The sequence below is a fragment of the Lagenorhynchus albirostris genome, chromosome 6, assembly GCF_949774975.1.
Source record: "Lagenorhynchus albirostris chromosome 6, mLagAlb1.1, whole genome shotgun sequence".
In the NCBI taxonomy this organism is placed as follows: Eukaryota; Metazoa; Chordata; class Mammalia; order Artiodactyla; family Delphinidae; genus Lagenorhynchus; species Lagenorhynchus albirostris.
In genome coordinates, this window is record NC_083100.1 from 48,158,430 (window position 1) to 48,177,440 (window position 19,011).

General features: G+C 35.7%; 1 protein-coding gene across 1 annotated transcript; it reads left to right on the forward strand.

The window, feature by feature from the left end:
• The first annotated feature begins 11,685 nt into the window (after window positions 1-11,685).
• Window positions 11,686-14,876, forward strand: LOC132522245 (protein LYRIC-like). The gene has a single exon (XM_060152490.1). The coding sequence runs from the start codon at window positions 11,819-11,821 to the stop codon at window positions 13,565-13,567; it is 1,749 nt and encodes a 582-aa protein (XP_060008473.1). The 5' UTR covers window positions 11,686-11,818; the 3' UTR covers window positions 13,568-14,876.
• Window positions 14,877-19,011: the final 4,135 nt, after the last annotated feature.

The following is a 19,011-nucleotide window of genomic DNA, read 5'->3' on the forward strand; positions in this document are numbered from 1 at the left end:
AACTGATTGGGGGCAGGTAAGCCCCCTGGCTCTATGATGCTAAAAGGAGGACTCCAGAATGATGTTTGCCAGCGCCAGTGTCCTCATGGTAGATGAGCTCTTGAATATGGCTGCCTCTAATGTCTATGTCTCCATGGGGAGTTTCCATTGCCTCCTGCCTCTCTGGGAGGCTCTCCTACATCAGCAAGAGGGTCTGAACCAGACCCCTTTCAAATTACTGCCTCTGTCCTGGGATGTGGAGCATGTGAGACTTTGTGTGAGTCCTTTAAGAGTGGAGTCTCTCTATCTAACAGCCCTCTGGCTGTCCCATACACAATCTCCACTGGCCTCAAAGCTACACATTTGTGGGCTCATATTCCTGGTGCAGGACTCCCAAGTTGGGGAGCCTGATGTGGAGCTAAAACCCCTTGCCCCTTGAGGAGAACCCCTGCAACTGTGACTATCCTCCCTTTAGTGGGCTACCTACCCAGGGGTGTAGGTCTTGACTATACTGTGTCTCCACCTCTCCCCTGCATCTGACTGTGTTCTTTCTGTATGTGTTTAGTTGCAGAAAATATTTTCTGCTAGTCTTCAATTCATTCTCATCAATATGTGCTCTGTAAATAGTTGTAATCTTTGTGTGCCCATAAGAAGAGGTAAGCTCAGGATCTTCCTACTCTGCCATCTTGGCCACTCCTCTGGTAATAAATCTTATAGTTGAATATTCATGTTATTTTGTATGTTCTGCTAGCTTCTGTCTCTAACTGAAAGAAACCAGATTCTCAGAAAATTATAGCTCCCTCTCTTGGTTCCCTATTTAACTCAGCGTTAGAGCTGCAGTTTAAAGGGCTCTTCACCCAGGTTTGTGTGTTTGTGCATTTGCACATGGAGAAGTAGAATAAGGTGAGCAGAGGGGATCAAAGAAGTCCTAGTGGAGAACAAAATATCATCTGTAAATGCAAGATGTACACATGGAAATGGAAGAAATTACTCTCCTGTCAGCAGCTCCTACTCATCAATACAGGATGGGAAGGGATAAGGACATTTCTTTTAAGATATGGAAAGTGAAATAAAAAATCAAATATCAATTAATCAGTTAAGACCATCTTTATTTTTTGGTACAAGGATACTAAGAGCCAAAACATTTTTCTTTGGATTCTTCTGACCAAAACCAAAATTTCCCTGACCTGTTGTGTATTTTAAATCAAAATATGCTTACTGTCGGGCTTCCCTGGTGGCGCAGTGGTTGAGAGTCCGCCTGCCAATGCAGGGGACGCGGGTTCGTGCCCTGGTCCAGGAAGATACCACATGCCACAGAGCAGCTAGGCCCGTGAGCCATGGCCACTGAGCGTGCGCGTCCGGAGCCTGTGCTCCACAATGGGAGAGGCCACAACAGTGAGAGACCCGTGTACCGCAAAAAAAAAAAAAAAATATATATATATATATATATATATATATATATATATATATATAGTCTGAATCTTGAATTGTATTGTCTGAATTGTATTGTCTGAATATATATACTGTCTGAATCTTGAAAAAACAAGTATTAATTCTATTTCAATTATCCTTTATAGTGGAGTGGTGTGCATGACAACATATGTTATCCAACAGATGTAATAGCTTTCCTTATTACAACTGAGGTTAAGTAAATATGCAGGTTACTTTAAGAAATTTCCTCTACCTACATATATTTCAAAGACAATATTTGAGATGAACTAAGGTAGTTATTTTCTAATGATTATTCACAACACAGTGTCATCTAGGAATTTATTTGTGACAATATGAAAATTCAAAAGTAAATTAAAAATACAAATACAAGAATCTATTGAATGAGAGTGATCAAACAATCTGTTGGTAGAATTTTCCACTTTTCATTTCAGTGGAGGCATGATCTTTTCTGAATCTTCAGGTTCTCTAGTCTAGTACTCTGTAGTTCAAGTCATTTGGGAGCTATTGTGGATCAGTAGCTAAGCAACAGATTTAAAGTCCAGAGGCTATTCTATATTTCCTCTGCCAATAACTTTGCATGAGATGGTGAGCAAACCATTTAACCTTCCAATTTCACTATCCCTCATCTTTTCAACAGGGAGATAATATAGCTTACTTCCCACAGCTTGGTGAAATATCTCTTAAATAGTTCCTCAAATATGGTGGAAAAGATGCTCTACTGTATTGTCATAAAGTAAAAGCAGATCCTTCCTACTTTTTCCACATTATGTGTTAACCATTAGAGCCAATATTTTCTAATAGAGAAATATTTCCTCACCATGACTTGAGGTTTCTTAAATAACCCTTTATAATTTTTCTGATGTTTCAACCACTACCAAATCATGGATGCATTTATACATAGGCTACACTTATTTAATTCTCTTGATATTTATGGTTATATATAGACTCTATTTAACTGTCCTTAATATTTGAAGATTATTTCTTACTAGGGTGAATTCAGGGGAATAGTGCATTTGAATTCTATAGCATGTTGATATAGACATAGAATAAATGTCCTTTTTACCTCCTATTAAAACCTTAGATTTGCCTGTGATCCTAGTTTTACACTGAAGTGCCTGCTTAAAATGAAAAAATAAAAAGAAACAGATATGAGATTAAATGTCAGGGAAAAAATTCTACCTCAGTGTTTTTTCAGTAAAAGCAACCTTTACTTCTTTCTGTTCATAGAGCTGCTTCTAAAATACACAACATGAGCTGAGCAAGTTGGGAGGTGAGAGAATGATATTGGTAGCAGGGGATATGCTTCCAGGATCCAAATGACAAAGTCTTTGGGTATAGAGAAGTGATGATTTTACATAATGCCTAATTCATTCTGTGTGTATGTGTGTGTTTTTCTTCAAGTCTTAGTAGAAGAATGTGCAAAGATAGCTGTTTATAAATTTACTCATTGAACCCCAATTTCCCTATTTGAAAAAAATCAGAAATGTTTAAGACTATCGGAATAACCTCCTCACACACCTTTCATTAAGATGCACATATTCAGCAGAAGCTTACACATCTGTTGTGGGGCCAAAGATAATAGCATAAAAAAGTATTCTGTGCATTTCCATTACATGATAAATTTGTAGTTTGTGTTTTATTTGTATTTTATTTGTTTTTATTTCGTTTTTAAAGCACTTGCCAAACAAGTGAAAAAAACTAGGAAATATAGATAGACAGAATGTAATTTTCCATTTGAAATTTAGCCAGACTATCCTGAAGGCCTGAGAAAGTTGGTGTCTCTTTAATTATTAAAAATTCTTTAGAATCATATTACTGTACAGATATTCTAGAGTTTGGACATATTTTAATAACTACCATTAGTTGCTGATGTGGCTTGTGTGTCACCAATAGTTTAGAGAAGATATAAACAGGTTAAGACAATGGAGAAGAAACATCCTTGCATAAACCAAGGTTTTAAAGATTAGCACCAACGGAAAAATGTAAGGCTCGTTTGCACTCAAAATGTAGTTACATTTTTCTATAATGACACTGAAACCACCTTTCAGAAACTGACCAATGTTTCTTTTATAATTTATATCACTTCCTCCTTTCTTGTTCAGAATTTCTGTCACTATAAGGCACAACATCTGTCTTAAGGCATATCATTGTTTTCAAAATTTAAATATCTATCTTGCTTCAATCTCTGCTCCTGAAAGACTGAAAGTATGTAATAAGCTGCTTATTTTTGCCCTGAGATATAAAATAGCTGTTACTTTATTTTGATATAATTGCCAACATAACAGTTTTAAGATTTCTATTTAAATTTACCTTTTATAACAGTGGCAGATTATTTTCTTAAAGAAAAGAGCATATACCCCAATTGTAGAAAATTATACACCGTCGTCCTGAAACTTAAAGTGCTCCATCAATCTGTCAAAATAACCTCTCTCCTTAAAACAAAATAAAGAGTAAACAAGCAATTTGGTGATTCTTGATATCTCCAGTCCTATTTCAAAAAAGTTCTGTATCTAAGATATTAAAAGATCTTAGATTCTGAGTAAATTGTCTCGATTTAGAATTTACGTGTGACTGGATACATCAGTAGAACTAGAATTTGTTTTTAACACCAGGGAAATTTCTAGAGATAGAAATCATCCGTAGAATAGAGAAAGTACACTTAAGTTTGATTAGAGGCAATTGGCCTATATCTGAGGGGGAAATAATTCTAAATAAAATGCAATTTCTGTCACTCATATTATGCTCTGACTACCCATTTTGGATTCATGATTTTCAGTTCTAGGGTAGAGTAGCTTCCGTAAGAGATAGAGAATAAGCAAATATACAAACAACACTTTAACACACAACATCAGCATCATTGATTAAGTAGTGTCTAAAGTGTGATAGGAGATGGTACTATGGTTGCTTTAGCAGTAGCAGGACAATGCCCTAGGAGCAAACACCAGCATTATTGAATCAGCCCATGTGGTACTAATAACATGCACTAGCCCTGTGGCAGTAGATTAGTCACTGGCTTCATACATCCCACTTTTGTCATCTAATCCAGTTCTTTGCAAACTTTAACATACCTATGAATCACCTGGGGATCTTATCGAAATTGAAGATTCTAACTCAGTAGGTCTGAGGTAGGGTTTGAGATTCTGAACTTGAAAAATGTTCGTTTCTACATAATATTGACACTGTTAGTCCATAGATCAAACTTTAAATTGCAAGCCTCTGAAGCACCTAGAGTTAACCAAAGTGAACTGGAGCAGGAAAAGAGAAAACTGGTATGTGTTATTGAGACAGAAATCCCTGGTGAACAACAAAATGATTTAGAAGAAATTTAAAGTGGTCTCAAGTTCCAATAAGCAGGAGGATGCAGCTTTTCTGATAATGTTCTGACTTCTGTAAGGCTAGTTAGACTAGGAGCATCTGTTATATGTGGTAAATATCTAATCTTAAAATGTAACACTTCTCCCACTTGAGCTTGATATATAAAAAGGGTGCTTGAAATTGCAGATGCAAAATTATTATATTGCTTTCTTCTTTTGTACATTGCTTTCTTCTTCTTTCTTCAATATTTACTGAAGCTATTCAAGAAAGAATACAAATTGCCAAATATATGTTTTGTGGTCCAAATACTCTTAGAGTTTGTAGAACTTGTAACAACTTATCACAACTTAATCACAGTTCACATGAGCTAAGTTAATTAAATTATATCACATAATGGTACAGTTAGGAAAAGATTAATGGGGGAAAGATGTGGCTAAATCTAGAAAGCACAATAGCCCAAAAGCACCTTAACAAACCCTGTCTCTGTTTTTGCTTTGATTAGATTTTTGTCAGAATACTCTGTCATGTAGTGAGAAGATTCTTGGAATGGGTTAGAATCTAAGCACTCCCTAGAATTACTTGATGGAGACCATAATCCTGGTGGAGAAAGTGACATCCAGCATGGCACCAAAGCAATAGAGAAGCAATGGCTATTGGGGTATATGGGAAGAAGGGATCTGAGAAGACTTACATGCCTGTGTTCCACTGGGTTGTGTGGGGAAGTCAGCCAACATTTTCAGTGTTGTAAGTTTTAAAAGGCTTAACTAAAGGTAGTTGTACCAAAACGGTCCTTGAACTTCTGACAGGAAGAACTCAAGGTTTAAAGATGTACTGAGAAGGTGCAATAGCTGAACCAGTATCTTGGTTCCCAAGGATTGATGCCAACTGAGGGCCAATGAGGATTACACACCACAGTGAAAGAAATCATGCACAAATTACAACTGAGCATTGGATACCCCTATGCCATATGCAAACAGCCCTCCCCAGTGAACATAGATGTTATTCCAAGGAAATAGAGGGTAAAGGAACTGAATCTTCAGTAGATGAAGTTTAAACCTTGAATTGATCTAGTAAATCTAAAAATAACCAAGGAAACACAGAAATGATGAGTTAATCATAAAATGGCTAGCCTCGTTTGTTTGCATCTATTGAATGGAAGTGTAGGACTAAGCATAAATGAAGGAAAACTATTTACTGTTTTGTTCATCTGCATACACCTTCTTTTCCATCCTCTAATCTCATCTCAGTTTAAAATTTTAAGTTGCAACCTCACTCATTACATGTAAGGCTTATGCAGAGACTGTAAATAAGTCAAAGTTTTATTTCTTTGTTTATTTCAGAAAAATTTAAAAGTTGGCACTTTAAAGACATGAAATTACACATATAAGTCCTGTGAGAAGGGCTTAATACTTCAGAGGTTAAGCAGACCAGTAGTTGGTCAGTGTTTAAAACATACCCCTCAGGACAGAATTTAAATTATTCTGTTGTACACATCAGACACTCATCACAATTTTAAGTTCTTCATCTTTTATAAAAAGAGGTTAAATATATCTGTATGAGTCGGCTATCCATATAAAACATGAAAATTATCTTAAGGCTAAAATGCTGATGGTAATAAGTTAGAATATGCCAGTAATATTGTGTTTTCCTTTACAATAAGTGGCTGAACTGTGAAAATCTATATCCCAGCCTCTACAATATTAGTTCCGACAGCTAAGCTTCAGGGCTTCTCCTGCAATTTATATAATCCAGTTCTCAAAATAATCTTAAAAAGTATGAACATAATACATTTGTGTGTGGCATATTCAGGAGTCCACATAAGATTTTTGTCTTGGTTATCTTTGAAACTTACAAATACTCCTAGAGAACTGACAATTTACCATTTCACATTTTATGTACCTGGACCCTTGGCAGTGCCCCTGCCAAATATAGTGTTAATATCCTTAAAACTAATATATCACCTCAACAATATACTCACCTCATAAAATCAAGGATTTTCAAATTGAGACAGACTCGTAGCTTTAGGCAGAGAAATATGAGAACCTCAACTTTTGATTAATGTTTCTGACCACCACATGGAACATACTGCTGTATAGACAGTATAGGCATACACATATGAGTTCTCAGTGGTCACAGTAAGCATGCAAATCCAGCAGACCCATCACGTATCCCCTCCATAACTTTTTCTTCAAGGCACTGTTCAACGGTCCTTTGCTGATTAAGAAGTGTGCAAATTATTTACACTGTCATTCAAGTCCTTTTGTAATATGATTCTCAAACTATATTAACCAGGCTTTCTCCTATTGTATTACTATTAGATCCAATATTCTGGAGCAGGGGCCAGATAGTAAAATTTTTAGGATTTGCAGGCCACAAGCACCCTCTTCCTCCTTCTCTCCCTCCTCCTTCTTGAAATTCCTTTAAAGATGTGAGAAAGAAAAAAGAAAAAAAAATTCTTAGCTCAGAAGTCATACAAAAATAGACCAAAGACCAAATTTTGCCCTTTCAATATTGTGAAATATCTCCAAATGTTCCTTTAATGTGAAGATTTTTGTTGGTGTTGCCTGTACTGGGACATTATAATCTTTTTTATTGCAACTACTTTTCTCATTATGTCTCTAAATTTGCCTTTACTAAGATCTTCTGGCTGCATATACAGAGTCTTTAGAATGGTGGCAGCATCAACATCCCCATATTTCTTCTATATTTCCATTTCCATTCAATTCATATTTCCCCTTTTTTCAGTATTAGCACTTTGCATTTCTCTGTGGCATTTTCATTTTTGTTAGCCAATTACCTCATTCTATTACCGATTTTTCTTAATTCTTCATGGGCTTGTCACTGTGAGACAGGGAGTCAGCACAACTATAGGCTTTGCTGTCTGAATAACTGATTTATAGTGACCAACCGTTGACAGACTTTGAAAGAAGTGGCATGATTAGTCACTGATCATGATGTGCATCTATTACTTACATACCGATTTGTCGACTGAAAAGCTAGCAGTGAAGTTCATACTTTATGCAACTACTCACACTTAATAAAACATGGTAACTAAAATTTGAACTGTGTTGTTGGAACACTGCTATTATTTTACTAAAACATGGTAACTGATCTTTGAAATGTAAAATTGACAGTTAAAAAAATTATACAATAGAGATACACAATTTTATTTGGTCTCTCACTACGATCCCACTTTTTCTGCTTCTCAAAAGTAATTTTTCTTTGCTTCCTTCCAGATCTTTTCAATTTAAAACATGTGAACATAAATAGATTTTAAAAATTAATTTTTTTAATTTCTGTTCCAAAATAAATATGACACTGGAGCCTAGAACAGCATCCGGCACATAGTATAGGTGCAATAGATACCTGTTGGACAAATGTCTGCTATTTGCTACCACCTCTTTCACTGGACATTAATTTGTAAAGATTTTTTCCCAAAAGCACTTATAGAGTTGCTCCATTCATTATAATGGCTGCATAATATTACATTGTATCAATGAAATTATATTTAATGTATATTTCCCTGTTAATGGACAATCATTTTAATTGTTTTTTTGCTATTATAAAATAAGTCAGCAAACACCCTTGTTTATATCTTTTGTGTATCTATTGAATATTTCTCTAAAATGGTTAATTGCTGCAGTTTTCTTTCTTTTTCCTAAACCGAACTTAACTTTTTATTTTATATGGTGTTAATGTTTTGAAAAGTTTGTCTCTTATCATTTAACCTGGTTTAAAGTGTAGATTTCCATAAATTAATTTTTAGCCTATGAAGTTACACATAACATATCAAATTTGAAAATCTTTTCTTCTCAATAAACTGATGATCATAACAAAATATACTGCATATCCTGATTGTGAGTCCTGGATAAAATCGTTGTTTAATTTACAGTAAGATGTTATGCAGATCTTTGTTAAGAGATACAAATTTAAGAGAAATTATATGATGAAATATATTCTTGTAAAAATAAACCACCTTTGATTTTTTGTTTTGTAACTCATGGAGTCAGTATTTTTATTAGCAGTAATGTAATAACTCCAAAATTTTATCTTTAATTAATGATAGTTTTTAATATCTTTTGGTATAGTAAATATCACTGTATCACATTTATATTCTCTTTTTTGAATTTCATGTTATTTATTTTTTTATATAGCACGTTCTTATTATTTATCCATTTTGTACATATTAGTGTATATATGTCAATCCCTATCTCCCAATTCATCACACCACCACCACTCCCCCCCACACCAGTTTCTCCCCATGGTGTCCATACCTTTGTTCTCAATACCTGTGTCTCAATTTCTGCCCTGCAAACCAGTTCATCTGTACCATTTTTCCACATATATCCATTAATATATTTGTTAATATATTTGTTTTTTTCTTTCTGACTTACTTCACTCTGTATGACAGTCTCTAGATCCATTCACATCTCTGTATGACAGTCTCTAGATCCATTCACATCTCTGTATGACAGTCTCTAGATCCATTCACATCTCTACAAATGACCCAATTTCATTCCTTTTTATGGCTGAGTAATATTCCATCGTATATATGTACCACATCTTCTTTATCCATTTGTCTGTTGATGGGCATTTAGGTTGCTTCCATGACCTAACTGTTGTAAATAGTGCTGCAGTGAACATTGGGATGCATGTGTCTTTTTGAATTATGGTTTTCTCTGGGTATATGCCCAGTAGTGGGATTGCTGGGTCATATGGTAATTCTATTTTTAGTTTTTTAAAGAACCTCCATACTCTTCTCCATAGTGGCTGTATTAATTTACATTTCCACCAACAGTGTAAGAGGGTTCCCTTTTTCCACACCCTCTCCAGCATTTGTTGTTTGTAGATTTTCTGATGATGCCCATTCTAACTGCTGTGAGGTGATGATACCTCATTGTAGTTTTGATTTGCATTTCTCTAATAATTAGTGATGTTGAGCAGCTTTTCATGTGCTTCTTGGCCATCTGTATGTCGTCTTTGGAGAAATGTCTATTTAAGTCTTCTGCCCATTTTTTGATTGGCTTGTTTGTTTTTTTAATATTGAGCTGCATAAGTTGTTTATATATCTTGGAGTTTAATCCTTTGTCCGTTGATTTGCTTGCAAATATTTTCTCCCATTCTGAGGGTTGTCTTTTCATCTTGTTTATGGTTTCCTTTGCCGTGCAAAAGCTTTGAAGTTTCATTAGGTCCCATTTGTTTATTTTTGTTTTTATTTCCATTACTCTAGGAGATGGATCAAAAAAGATCTTGCTGTGATTTATGTCAAATAGTGTTCTTCCTATGTTTTCCTCTAAGAGCTTTATAGTGTCCAGACTTACATTTAGGTCTCTAATCCATTTTGAGTTTATTTTTGTGTATGGTGTTAGGGAGTGTTTTAATTTCATTCTTTTACATTTAACTGTCCAGTTTTCTCAGTACCACTTATTGAAGAGACTGTCTTTTCTCCATTGTATCTCCTTGCCTCCTTTGTCATAGATTAGTTGACCATAGGTGTGTGGGTTTATCTCTGGACTTTCTGTCCTGTTCCATTGATCTATGTTTCTGTTTTTGTGCCAGTATCATATTGTCTTGATTACTGTAGCTTTGTAGTATAGTCTGAAGTCAGAGAGTCTGATTTCTCCAGCTCTGTTTTTTTCCCTCAAGACTGCTTTGGCTATTTGGGGTCTTTTGTGTCTCCATACAGATTTTAAGATTTTAATATTAAGATTTTTAAGATGTCATTCAGGAACTTTCTTGGTGGTCCAGTGGTTAAGACTTTGCCTTCCAATGCAGGGGGTGAGGGTTTGATCCCTGGCCTGGTCAGGGAGCTAAGATCCCACATGCCTCACAGCCAAAGAACCAAAACATAAAACAGAAACAATATTGTAAAAAATTCAATAAAGACTTTAAAAATGGTCCACATCAAAGAAAATCTTTAAAAATAAAGATATAATCATTCAGATTTTATTTTTAATATTTACTTTATTATTAAAAAATTTCACTCTACATTTTCATTCTTTTTGTTCAATGATATTCTAGAATGATGATTCTTACCATGTTTTTGAAGAAATGAATTATAAAATATTTAAAGTCTGTCAAAAGCAACATATAGGGTTCTAACAGATTTCATAAACTTCTCAGGATAAACATTTTGAATGTTTAGTAAAGTATAATTTAAAATGATAAGAAGAAATATTTACTTATTTAATATTTACAATTAGTCTTTGTTTAGGATTTTGAAAGCCATTTTAGTTGAGCTGTAAAATGAAAGAAAATAAAGGGCACAACTATAAATAATACATATCTTAACTTTTTTGAAAATAATGTAGTTTTGCTCTTGAACTGTCATCCTGCCTAACACTAGGAAGGAAGAACTCTCCTAAACAAATACTGCTTCACCTCTTTGCTCCCAAAGGCCTGTTCAGTTCAGACTAAGCTGTGGTTTTGAAGACCTGTGTCTGGGAAGGTACAAAGATTATGATCCCTGCTGAAGCAGCCGCAAGAGTCCAAATAGTTTTTATCTTTCAGCAGACAAGGTCTAAGACTGATTTGCCCCATACACGAATGTTTTAGCAACAAATTCACAAATTCCTATAGTAAATAACTATAATTTGAGTTTAGGTGATATATTATCAGAACACTAGACGAAACAGCATTATAGTCATTTTATATGTTTACATGATATATTAATCATTAGATTAATCCATATAATATTGCTATTTTTCAGGGTAAAAATTGTTGAACATTAATGACTTCATATGGTTCAAATCAGCATAAGTGAAATTAACCTTTATGTATTCCTTTATAAATTGAAATCAGAGTCCTTAGGATTTGTTTAAGGAAAATGTTTTTAAAGAAAAATCTGCCCCTCCTCCTGGCGGCGGCGGAGTGAGGCTGACGGGGGGCACTGGGAGCCCCCTGTCCTCCTGGCGGCGGCAGCAGCGGCCTATCCCCGGCTCCGGCGCGAGGGGCGGCCGCAATGCGCTCGGCCTGAGGCGGTCCGGCCTGGCCTTACCTTGCTTCCCTTGACTGTTCCACGGCGTCTCTGCGCCCCGGCGTCATTCTGCGAGTGCCCCTGACGGGAGGGAAGATGGCTACACGGAGCTGGCTGGACGAGCTGGCCCAGCAGGCCGAGGAGGGCTCAGCCCGGCTGCAGGAAATGCTCTCGGTCGGCCTAGGCTTTCTGCGCACCGAGTTGGGCCTCGACCTGGGGCTGGAGCCGAAACGGTACCCGGGCTGGGTGATCCTGGTGGGCATGGGCGCGCTCGGGCTCCTGCTGCTCTTCCTGCTCGGCTACGGCTGGGCCGCGGCTTGCGCCGGCGCCCGCAAGAAGCGGAGGAGCCCGCCTCGCAAGCGGGAGGAGGCGGCGGCCGCGCCGGGCCCGGCCGCTGACGACCTAGGCGTGCTGAAGAATCTCAGGAGCGAGGAGCAGAAGAAGAAGAACCGGAAGAAATTGCCGGAGAAGCCCAAACCAAACGGACGGACCATCGAAGTGGCTGAGGAAGAGGTCGTCCGAACTCCTCGGAGTGCAGCAGCTAAGCAGCCATTAGAGACACACAAGAAAAATGAAAAGTCAAAGAAAAATAAGAAGAAATCAAAGTCAGATGCTAAAGCAGTGCAAAACAGTTCACGCCATGATGGAAAGGAAGTTGATGAAGGAGCCTGGGAAACTAAAATTAGTCACAGAGAGAAACGACAGCAGCGTAAACGTGATAAGGTGCAGTCTGATTCTGGTTCATTGGATTCAACTATCCCTGGGATAGAAAATACCATCACAGTTACCACCGAGCAAGTTACAACTGCATCATTTCCTGTTGGTTCCAAGAAGAATAAAGGTGATTCTCATCTAAATGTTCAAGTTAGCAACTTTAAGTCTGGAAAAGGAGATTCTACACTTCAGGTTTCTTCAGGATTGAATGAAAACCTCACTGTAAATGGAGGAGGCTGGAATGAAAAGTCTGTAAAACTCTCCTCACAGATCAGTGCAGGTGAGGAGAAGTGGAACTCTGTTTCACCTCCTTCTGCAGGCAAGAGGAAAACTGAACCATCTGCTTGGGGTCAAGACGGTGGAGATGCTAATGCAAATGGAAAAGACTGGGGAAGGAGTTGGAGTGACCGATCAATATTTTCTGGCATTGGGTCTACTGCTGAGCCAGTTTCTCAGTCTACCACTTCTGATTATCAGTGGGATGTTAGCCGTAATCAACCATATATCGATGATGAATGGTCTGGGTTAAATGGTATGTCTTCTGCTGATCCCAGCTCTGATTGGAATGCGCCAGCAGAAGAGTGGGGAAATTGGGTAGATGAAGAAAGAGCTTCACTTCAAAAGTCCCAGGAACCAATTCCTGATGATCAAAAAGTTTCAGACGAAGATAAAGAAAAGGGAGAGGGAGCTCTTCCAACAGGGAAATCTAAAAAGAAGAAAAAGAAAAAGAAGAAGCAAGGTGAAGATAACTCTCCTGCACAGGACACAGAAGAATTAGAAAAAGAGATTAGAGAAGAGCTCCCAGTGAATACCTCTAAGGTCCATCCAAAACAGGAAAAAGCTTTTTCTTTGAAGACCATAAGCACTAGTGATCCAGCTGAAGCGCTCATCAAAAATAGCCAGCCTATCAAGACTCTTCCACCTGCTGTTTCTACCGAGCCATCTGTTATTTTATCAAAAAGTGATTCTGACAAGAGCTCTTCCCAAGTGCCACCGATGCTACAAGAAACAGATAAATCCAAGTCGAATACTAAGCAAAATAGTGTGCCTCCTTCACAGACCAAGTCTGAAACTAGTTGGGAATCTCCCAAACAAATAAAAAAGAAGAAAAAAGCCAGACGGGAAACGTGAATATTTTTTTTCCTGAATTGGACATGTGTTTGCAAACACTGTCTTGAAGATTATGCTGTTTATGCAATAATTTGTGAACATGTACAGAGTTTTATATAAATTTAAACCAATTTTTAAAACAAAACTGAACACAACCACCGTAAAAATGGAATCAAAGGAAAGTTAATTTATGAAATTAAGAGGTCAGCAGAATTGGAAGACACTTGGGGAAAGTCTTTTCAATCTAACAAGAACGATCTTAATTTAAGAATATTATCCTGGTTTTACAACAGTGCCCTGTTTACAACAGATTGTGCCCTGTCTCATCTGTAGCTGAGGAATAAAGGATTCTGATTAGAGAGAGGGTTGCCTACATATTCGTAGGCAGCTTCTTGGATCTTATGCACGGAACTTAAACCGTTTGAATCTGTTTTATGCTTAAATCAAAGTGCTTTGATCAAATGCATAATCTGCCATATCTTTACATATTTGTTGGTAGCAATTTGTATTAAAGAAATCACAAGTGCAAATAAAAAGTCATTTATCGTTTGTTTAACTAAACTGTCATGGTTTAGTTTACAATTTTTAAAAAGTTCTTAAAACATTCAAAATGCAGTTGACACTTGTATGGCTTATGAAGTTATTTTTGATAGTCTTACTTTACTTGAATTGTTCAAAGTACAGTATATTTTAAGTTAAGAAAGGTAAACTATATATTTGTTTTATACTTTTAAGGTTCAGACTCACAAATAATGCTCTTGTTGATGATTTGAAAACTTTCAGGCAAAATCCACCTTACATTTTTTCCTTTCCCTAGCAATTACTTTTTTTTCCAGCATCAACTCTTCATCATTACTAATACTTTTTTGACTTTAAAAATGAAATCTTTCACAAACTAGTTATACAGACAGAACTTTGATTATATGATGAAGAATGAAAAACTAAAGTCAGACAGCTTTAATTGACATTGTCAAGACCTCCAGTTATCAGGAATACATTTTTTTACTGCCTTAACCTGTAGTGCGTAGAATATGCATCAATTTCTTGAAGGGGATTCGTGTTTTTATAAGAATTTTCATGTAATTATTGCAATCGTGATCAAATAAGGAACGTTTCCTGCTTGAAACTGTATTGATTTAAATGATGTGTGAGATGTTTCACCATTTTCAGGCACTGTGTAATTCTATTGTAATAAACTGGCAGGTATCTTTGTAACTATAAATAGTGCATGCTCAGCCATGTACACTGTAAATAGCCTTTACCAAACGTGTTTGACAAGGACCATAATTAACATCACTTAGTGAATTGTGATAAAGAAAAAAAGCCATGATTTATTCGATGTGATTGGCTTAATTGTTTTCCTGTGGCGCCAAGAATGAAACTGTTTAACAGCTGTAACCAATGGTACTGATCTGTCCATCCAATCTTGTCTTTATTATATTTGACTGTGGTTTGATAGTATTGCATTGTCACACTAGGAAAGCTAAAGAAACAAAATGCTTTTAGTTTTGCTGAAGACTGGCCTTATTAATGGACAGCTTTCCTAACAAGTGATTATTAACTTTTATCAGGTGTTAACATCTGTTTCAGGAACATGGCAGTATGTTTACATGTCAGAAGTTTTGTTTAATTCTATATTTCTAAATTGATTTGTTTAAATAAATTATAAGAGTAATTGTTATGTATCATAAAACAGTTATTAATTCAAATCTTCTCTCCAATATTGAGATTTAACTACTTGAAAGTATCACTTTTGTTCCAAAAGAATTACTTAGTAAGCTCTAAAAAAGTAATCATGAAAATTAATTTAATTTTGATTTTCTTTTCCCTCATCTTCCCAGCTTCCACTGGGGCATGATTATAGAGAAACCTGTTTAGAGATTTTCCATTTTCCAAATGTCCCTTTTTCTGATTCTTCTTTGGTCATTACTTTCACCTGGCTAGTATGAGGATTGAGAGTTTGAGTGGTGCATGTATATTTACATGTGTTGTGTGTGTGTGTTCAGTTTTGAGCACACATCATGACAATTGTTAAAATTTAATATTCTTTTTTCCCCAAATCTTCATGCTGTATAATTGCTTAACTAAGTGCCACAATATAATCTTAATATTTCATTTTATCTTTTTTCTTGTTTAAAAATTCCAGAATCTGCTCTAGTGTACTTTTATGATCAAAGTATTTTTATATATTCCTTTACTCAATCTTTATTCTCAGATCCTTTAAACGATACCTTCTAAATTGTCATGGTTTTTCTTTAAAAATGCACTTATTGATCTAAAAATGAAAAGTGGCTATAGGCTTTTTTGTATGAAAGCACTCCACTGCATGGTTGTCTGTTTATATGCAAGAAATGAATAGCATTTCCTTCAGGTAATAAGTCTACATTCTTTTTTTTAAAATAAATTTATTTATTTATTTGTTTTTGGCTGCATTGGGTCTTCGTTGCTGTGCATGGGCTTTCTCTAGTTGCAGCGAGCAGGAGCTACACTTCGTTGCAGTGTGTGGGCTTCTCATTGTGGTGGCTTCTCTTGCTATGGAGCATGGGCTCTAGGCGCACAGGCTTCAGTAGTTGTAGCACACGGGCTCAGTAGTTGTGGCTCATGGGCTCTAGAGTGCAGGCTCAGTAGTTGTGGCACACAGGCTTAGTTGCTCCACAGCCTGTGGGATCTTCCTGGACTAGGGCTTAACCCATGTCCCCCTGCATTGACAGGTGGATTCTTAACCACTGCTCCAACAGAGAAGTCCTCCATATTCTTAGGAATGCTTAATTTCCTCTGACAACTGGTTTACTTTTGAAATATTACCCTACATAATAGCAGCAAAATGCAATTGTTATAGTAAACTACAATTAGCTGAGCATATTAACTGGTAAACTACTTTGACACTGTTAGGATTTTTGTTTTCCAAAATAAGGATCTCATGACCAATGTTCTTTGACTCTCACAATAAATTAAGAAAATGAGGTTTTTTGTTGGAATGTGTCTGTGTGTTTTCTGGTCCCAAATGTGCATATCTTGTATATTATTTGATTTTCCTTGTGCTAGTATATATAGGAGAATCAGTGTGAACTCAAGAGCAATAGCTTAATATTGAAGTAGAAAAATATTTTATGTATTAGCTGTAGCATCTAGGTGGTGTTGAGGATGTCCCAATGTGCACAATTAGAATTTCAGGCTTCATGCCAGAAATAATAGGAATTCTACTTAATCCAGATGATTCCTGGCAGCAGCTTACTTAGTGAGATATTATACTTCACTTAAATTTTTTTTCTTTCTGTACCTGCATTTTCATTGACTTTGGCAAAGATATGCAAGGATTTGTGTATGTTTGCAACATGCTATGATAGTTTAAATGTCAGTTAAATCAATAACCATGGCAGAATTTTGGAATAAGAACCACTTTAAAGTCTGATTCTTCCATCAATATAAAGTTTTAACTGACATGAACATGAATAGTAATTACAGCCCTGAAACAAGGAATAGATTGCTATGGATTGCACCATGGCTAAGAAATATTTATAATCAGCATGTTTCATCATTTCACCCAGGTAATCATTGCTTGATTGCATGCTTGGAAATATTAAAACAAACAGAGTATAGAGAAATGGTAATCATTAAAGAGACAGGTGATATTGTTCATTTTATTTGATGGTTTTATTGATAATGTACACTAGAGGGTACTGGCAGTTTGCAGAGACTGCTGTAATAATATTATCATGCCAATATTTCAAACTCCTGCTCCAGAACAAGCTTTGAAACCTGGGATTCTTATTGGAAGACTAAAATTGAAGTTATGAACCCGTTTTTTATAATATTGTATAATCAGATTTGAGCTAATACCTGTTATCAATTCTGATACAATGTAGATTTTTTCATACCATTTATGTATTTAAAATTAGAATGTGAATGGGAGTTAAGAAAGTGTATGTTTTTTACCACATTGGATTGCATCCAAATAAATTTGAATACTGTTTTCTGATTAATGTAGTTGTTTATACCATATTGATTGTGTGTGGAAATTAGGCACTTCGTACAAATGCACAAATACAACTAAATTGAAGATATTTCCTCTAAAAACAGAACAGAAGTAATGGTTTAGAAAAAAATTGGAAGTAAACTATACATAAACTAAAAGGGAAATATTTGGTGAATTTACTGTAGTGAATATTACAGAGCATTAAATGTACAAGTGTAAATACTCTATGGTCAGGAACCAGAAAGTATAGGAAAATTTGAAGACACAGTTTTTTTCTTTTTTTGATAGTGTTGTTTCTTGTTTTTTGCTGTCTTTCAGCATGTTTTGATCCTAAAGAACTGATAATGTTTTTAAGAGTATTTTCTTCCCATGAGTGTTTCCCTTGTCTTTTAGCATTTCTAGGTTTCTAAAATTTAAATTAAAAAAAACCCAGTAACTCCATGTGCAAAATAGAATGTCATTGCCATATCATTAACTTAGTCTTGAATAACTTGGACAAAAAAACCCTAATCAAAGTAAAAAATAGGCATTGAATATCCTAGAATTAAGGAAGAAGTTAGGTATCAGCCTTAATTTACCACCAAATCTGCAAATAGAATGGTAGGAAGATCACGAATATAGACATTCAAAGATGGAAAAATATAGGAGAGATAAGTTAATCAAATCTTTTGAGAGGTGAGACATATCAATTTGGTTTTGTCACTAAACAGATGGCCTACTCAAAAGGGATGATTGAGGAAAGTTTAATGAAGGATCCATTTGCAAAAGTACAAACAGGAAAAATGAAGCCTCTGGGTTTAGTAATAACCACTAAACACCTAGACCTGAAGGAGAAGGAGGACCTGAAGGAAGTTGCTGTTAACTCTGATTTATATTTTATACATTTTAATCATTTTTAGTTATTAATACTTGCTGTATTAAAAATTGAAATATTTTATAAATTTACTCTGCTCTGGAAAAATTATGTGGCATAACATTATCTGGTCTTGCTGGACCTAGCAAGACCTGCAGCTCAAGGAGGCAACTCAGAGATTAGTTATTCTCTCTTCTATCCCTTTCCCATTCCTACCCACCCCTCTAGCTAACAAATTCATAAGTTTCTGATTCGCCCTTTCTGTTGTTTTATTTTACAAAAATTAGAAGACACCTGGATATTTTCTTATGTCCCCCTTTTTTTACACAGAATATAACATAGTATGGATACTATTTGTTCCTTGTTTTTTTCATGTGACAAACTATCCAAGAAATTATAACATATCAATTTTTAATATCTACTCTTTTTATATAGCTACTTATTACACAGTTGTGAGGATTAACTACATTTTATTCAATCTGTGCAAAAGCATTTAAATCATTTTCAAACTGTACTGATCAGAAATAATGCTGCAATGAATAATACTGTGTAGATGTATTTTCACATTGTTAGAAATGTACCTTCAAGGTATATTCTTAGAAAATGAATTTCCTGGGCCAAAAGGTAAATTTTGTA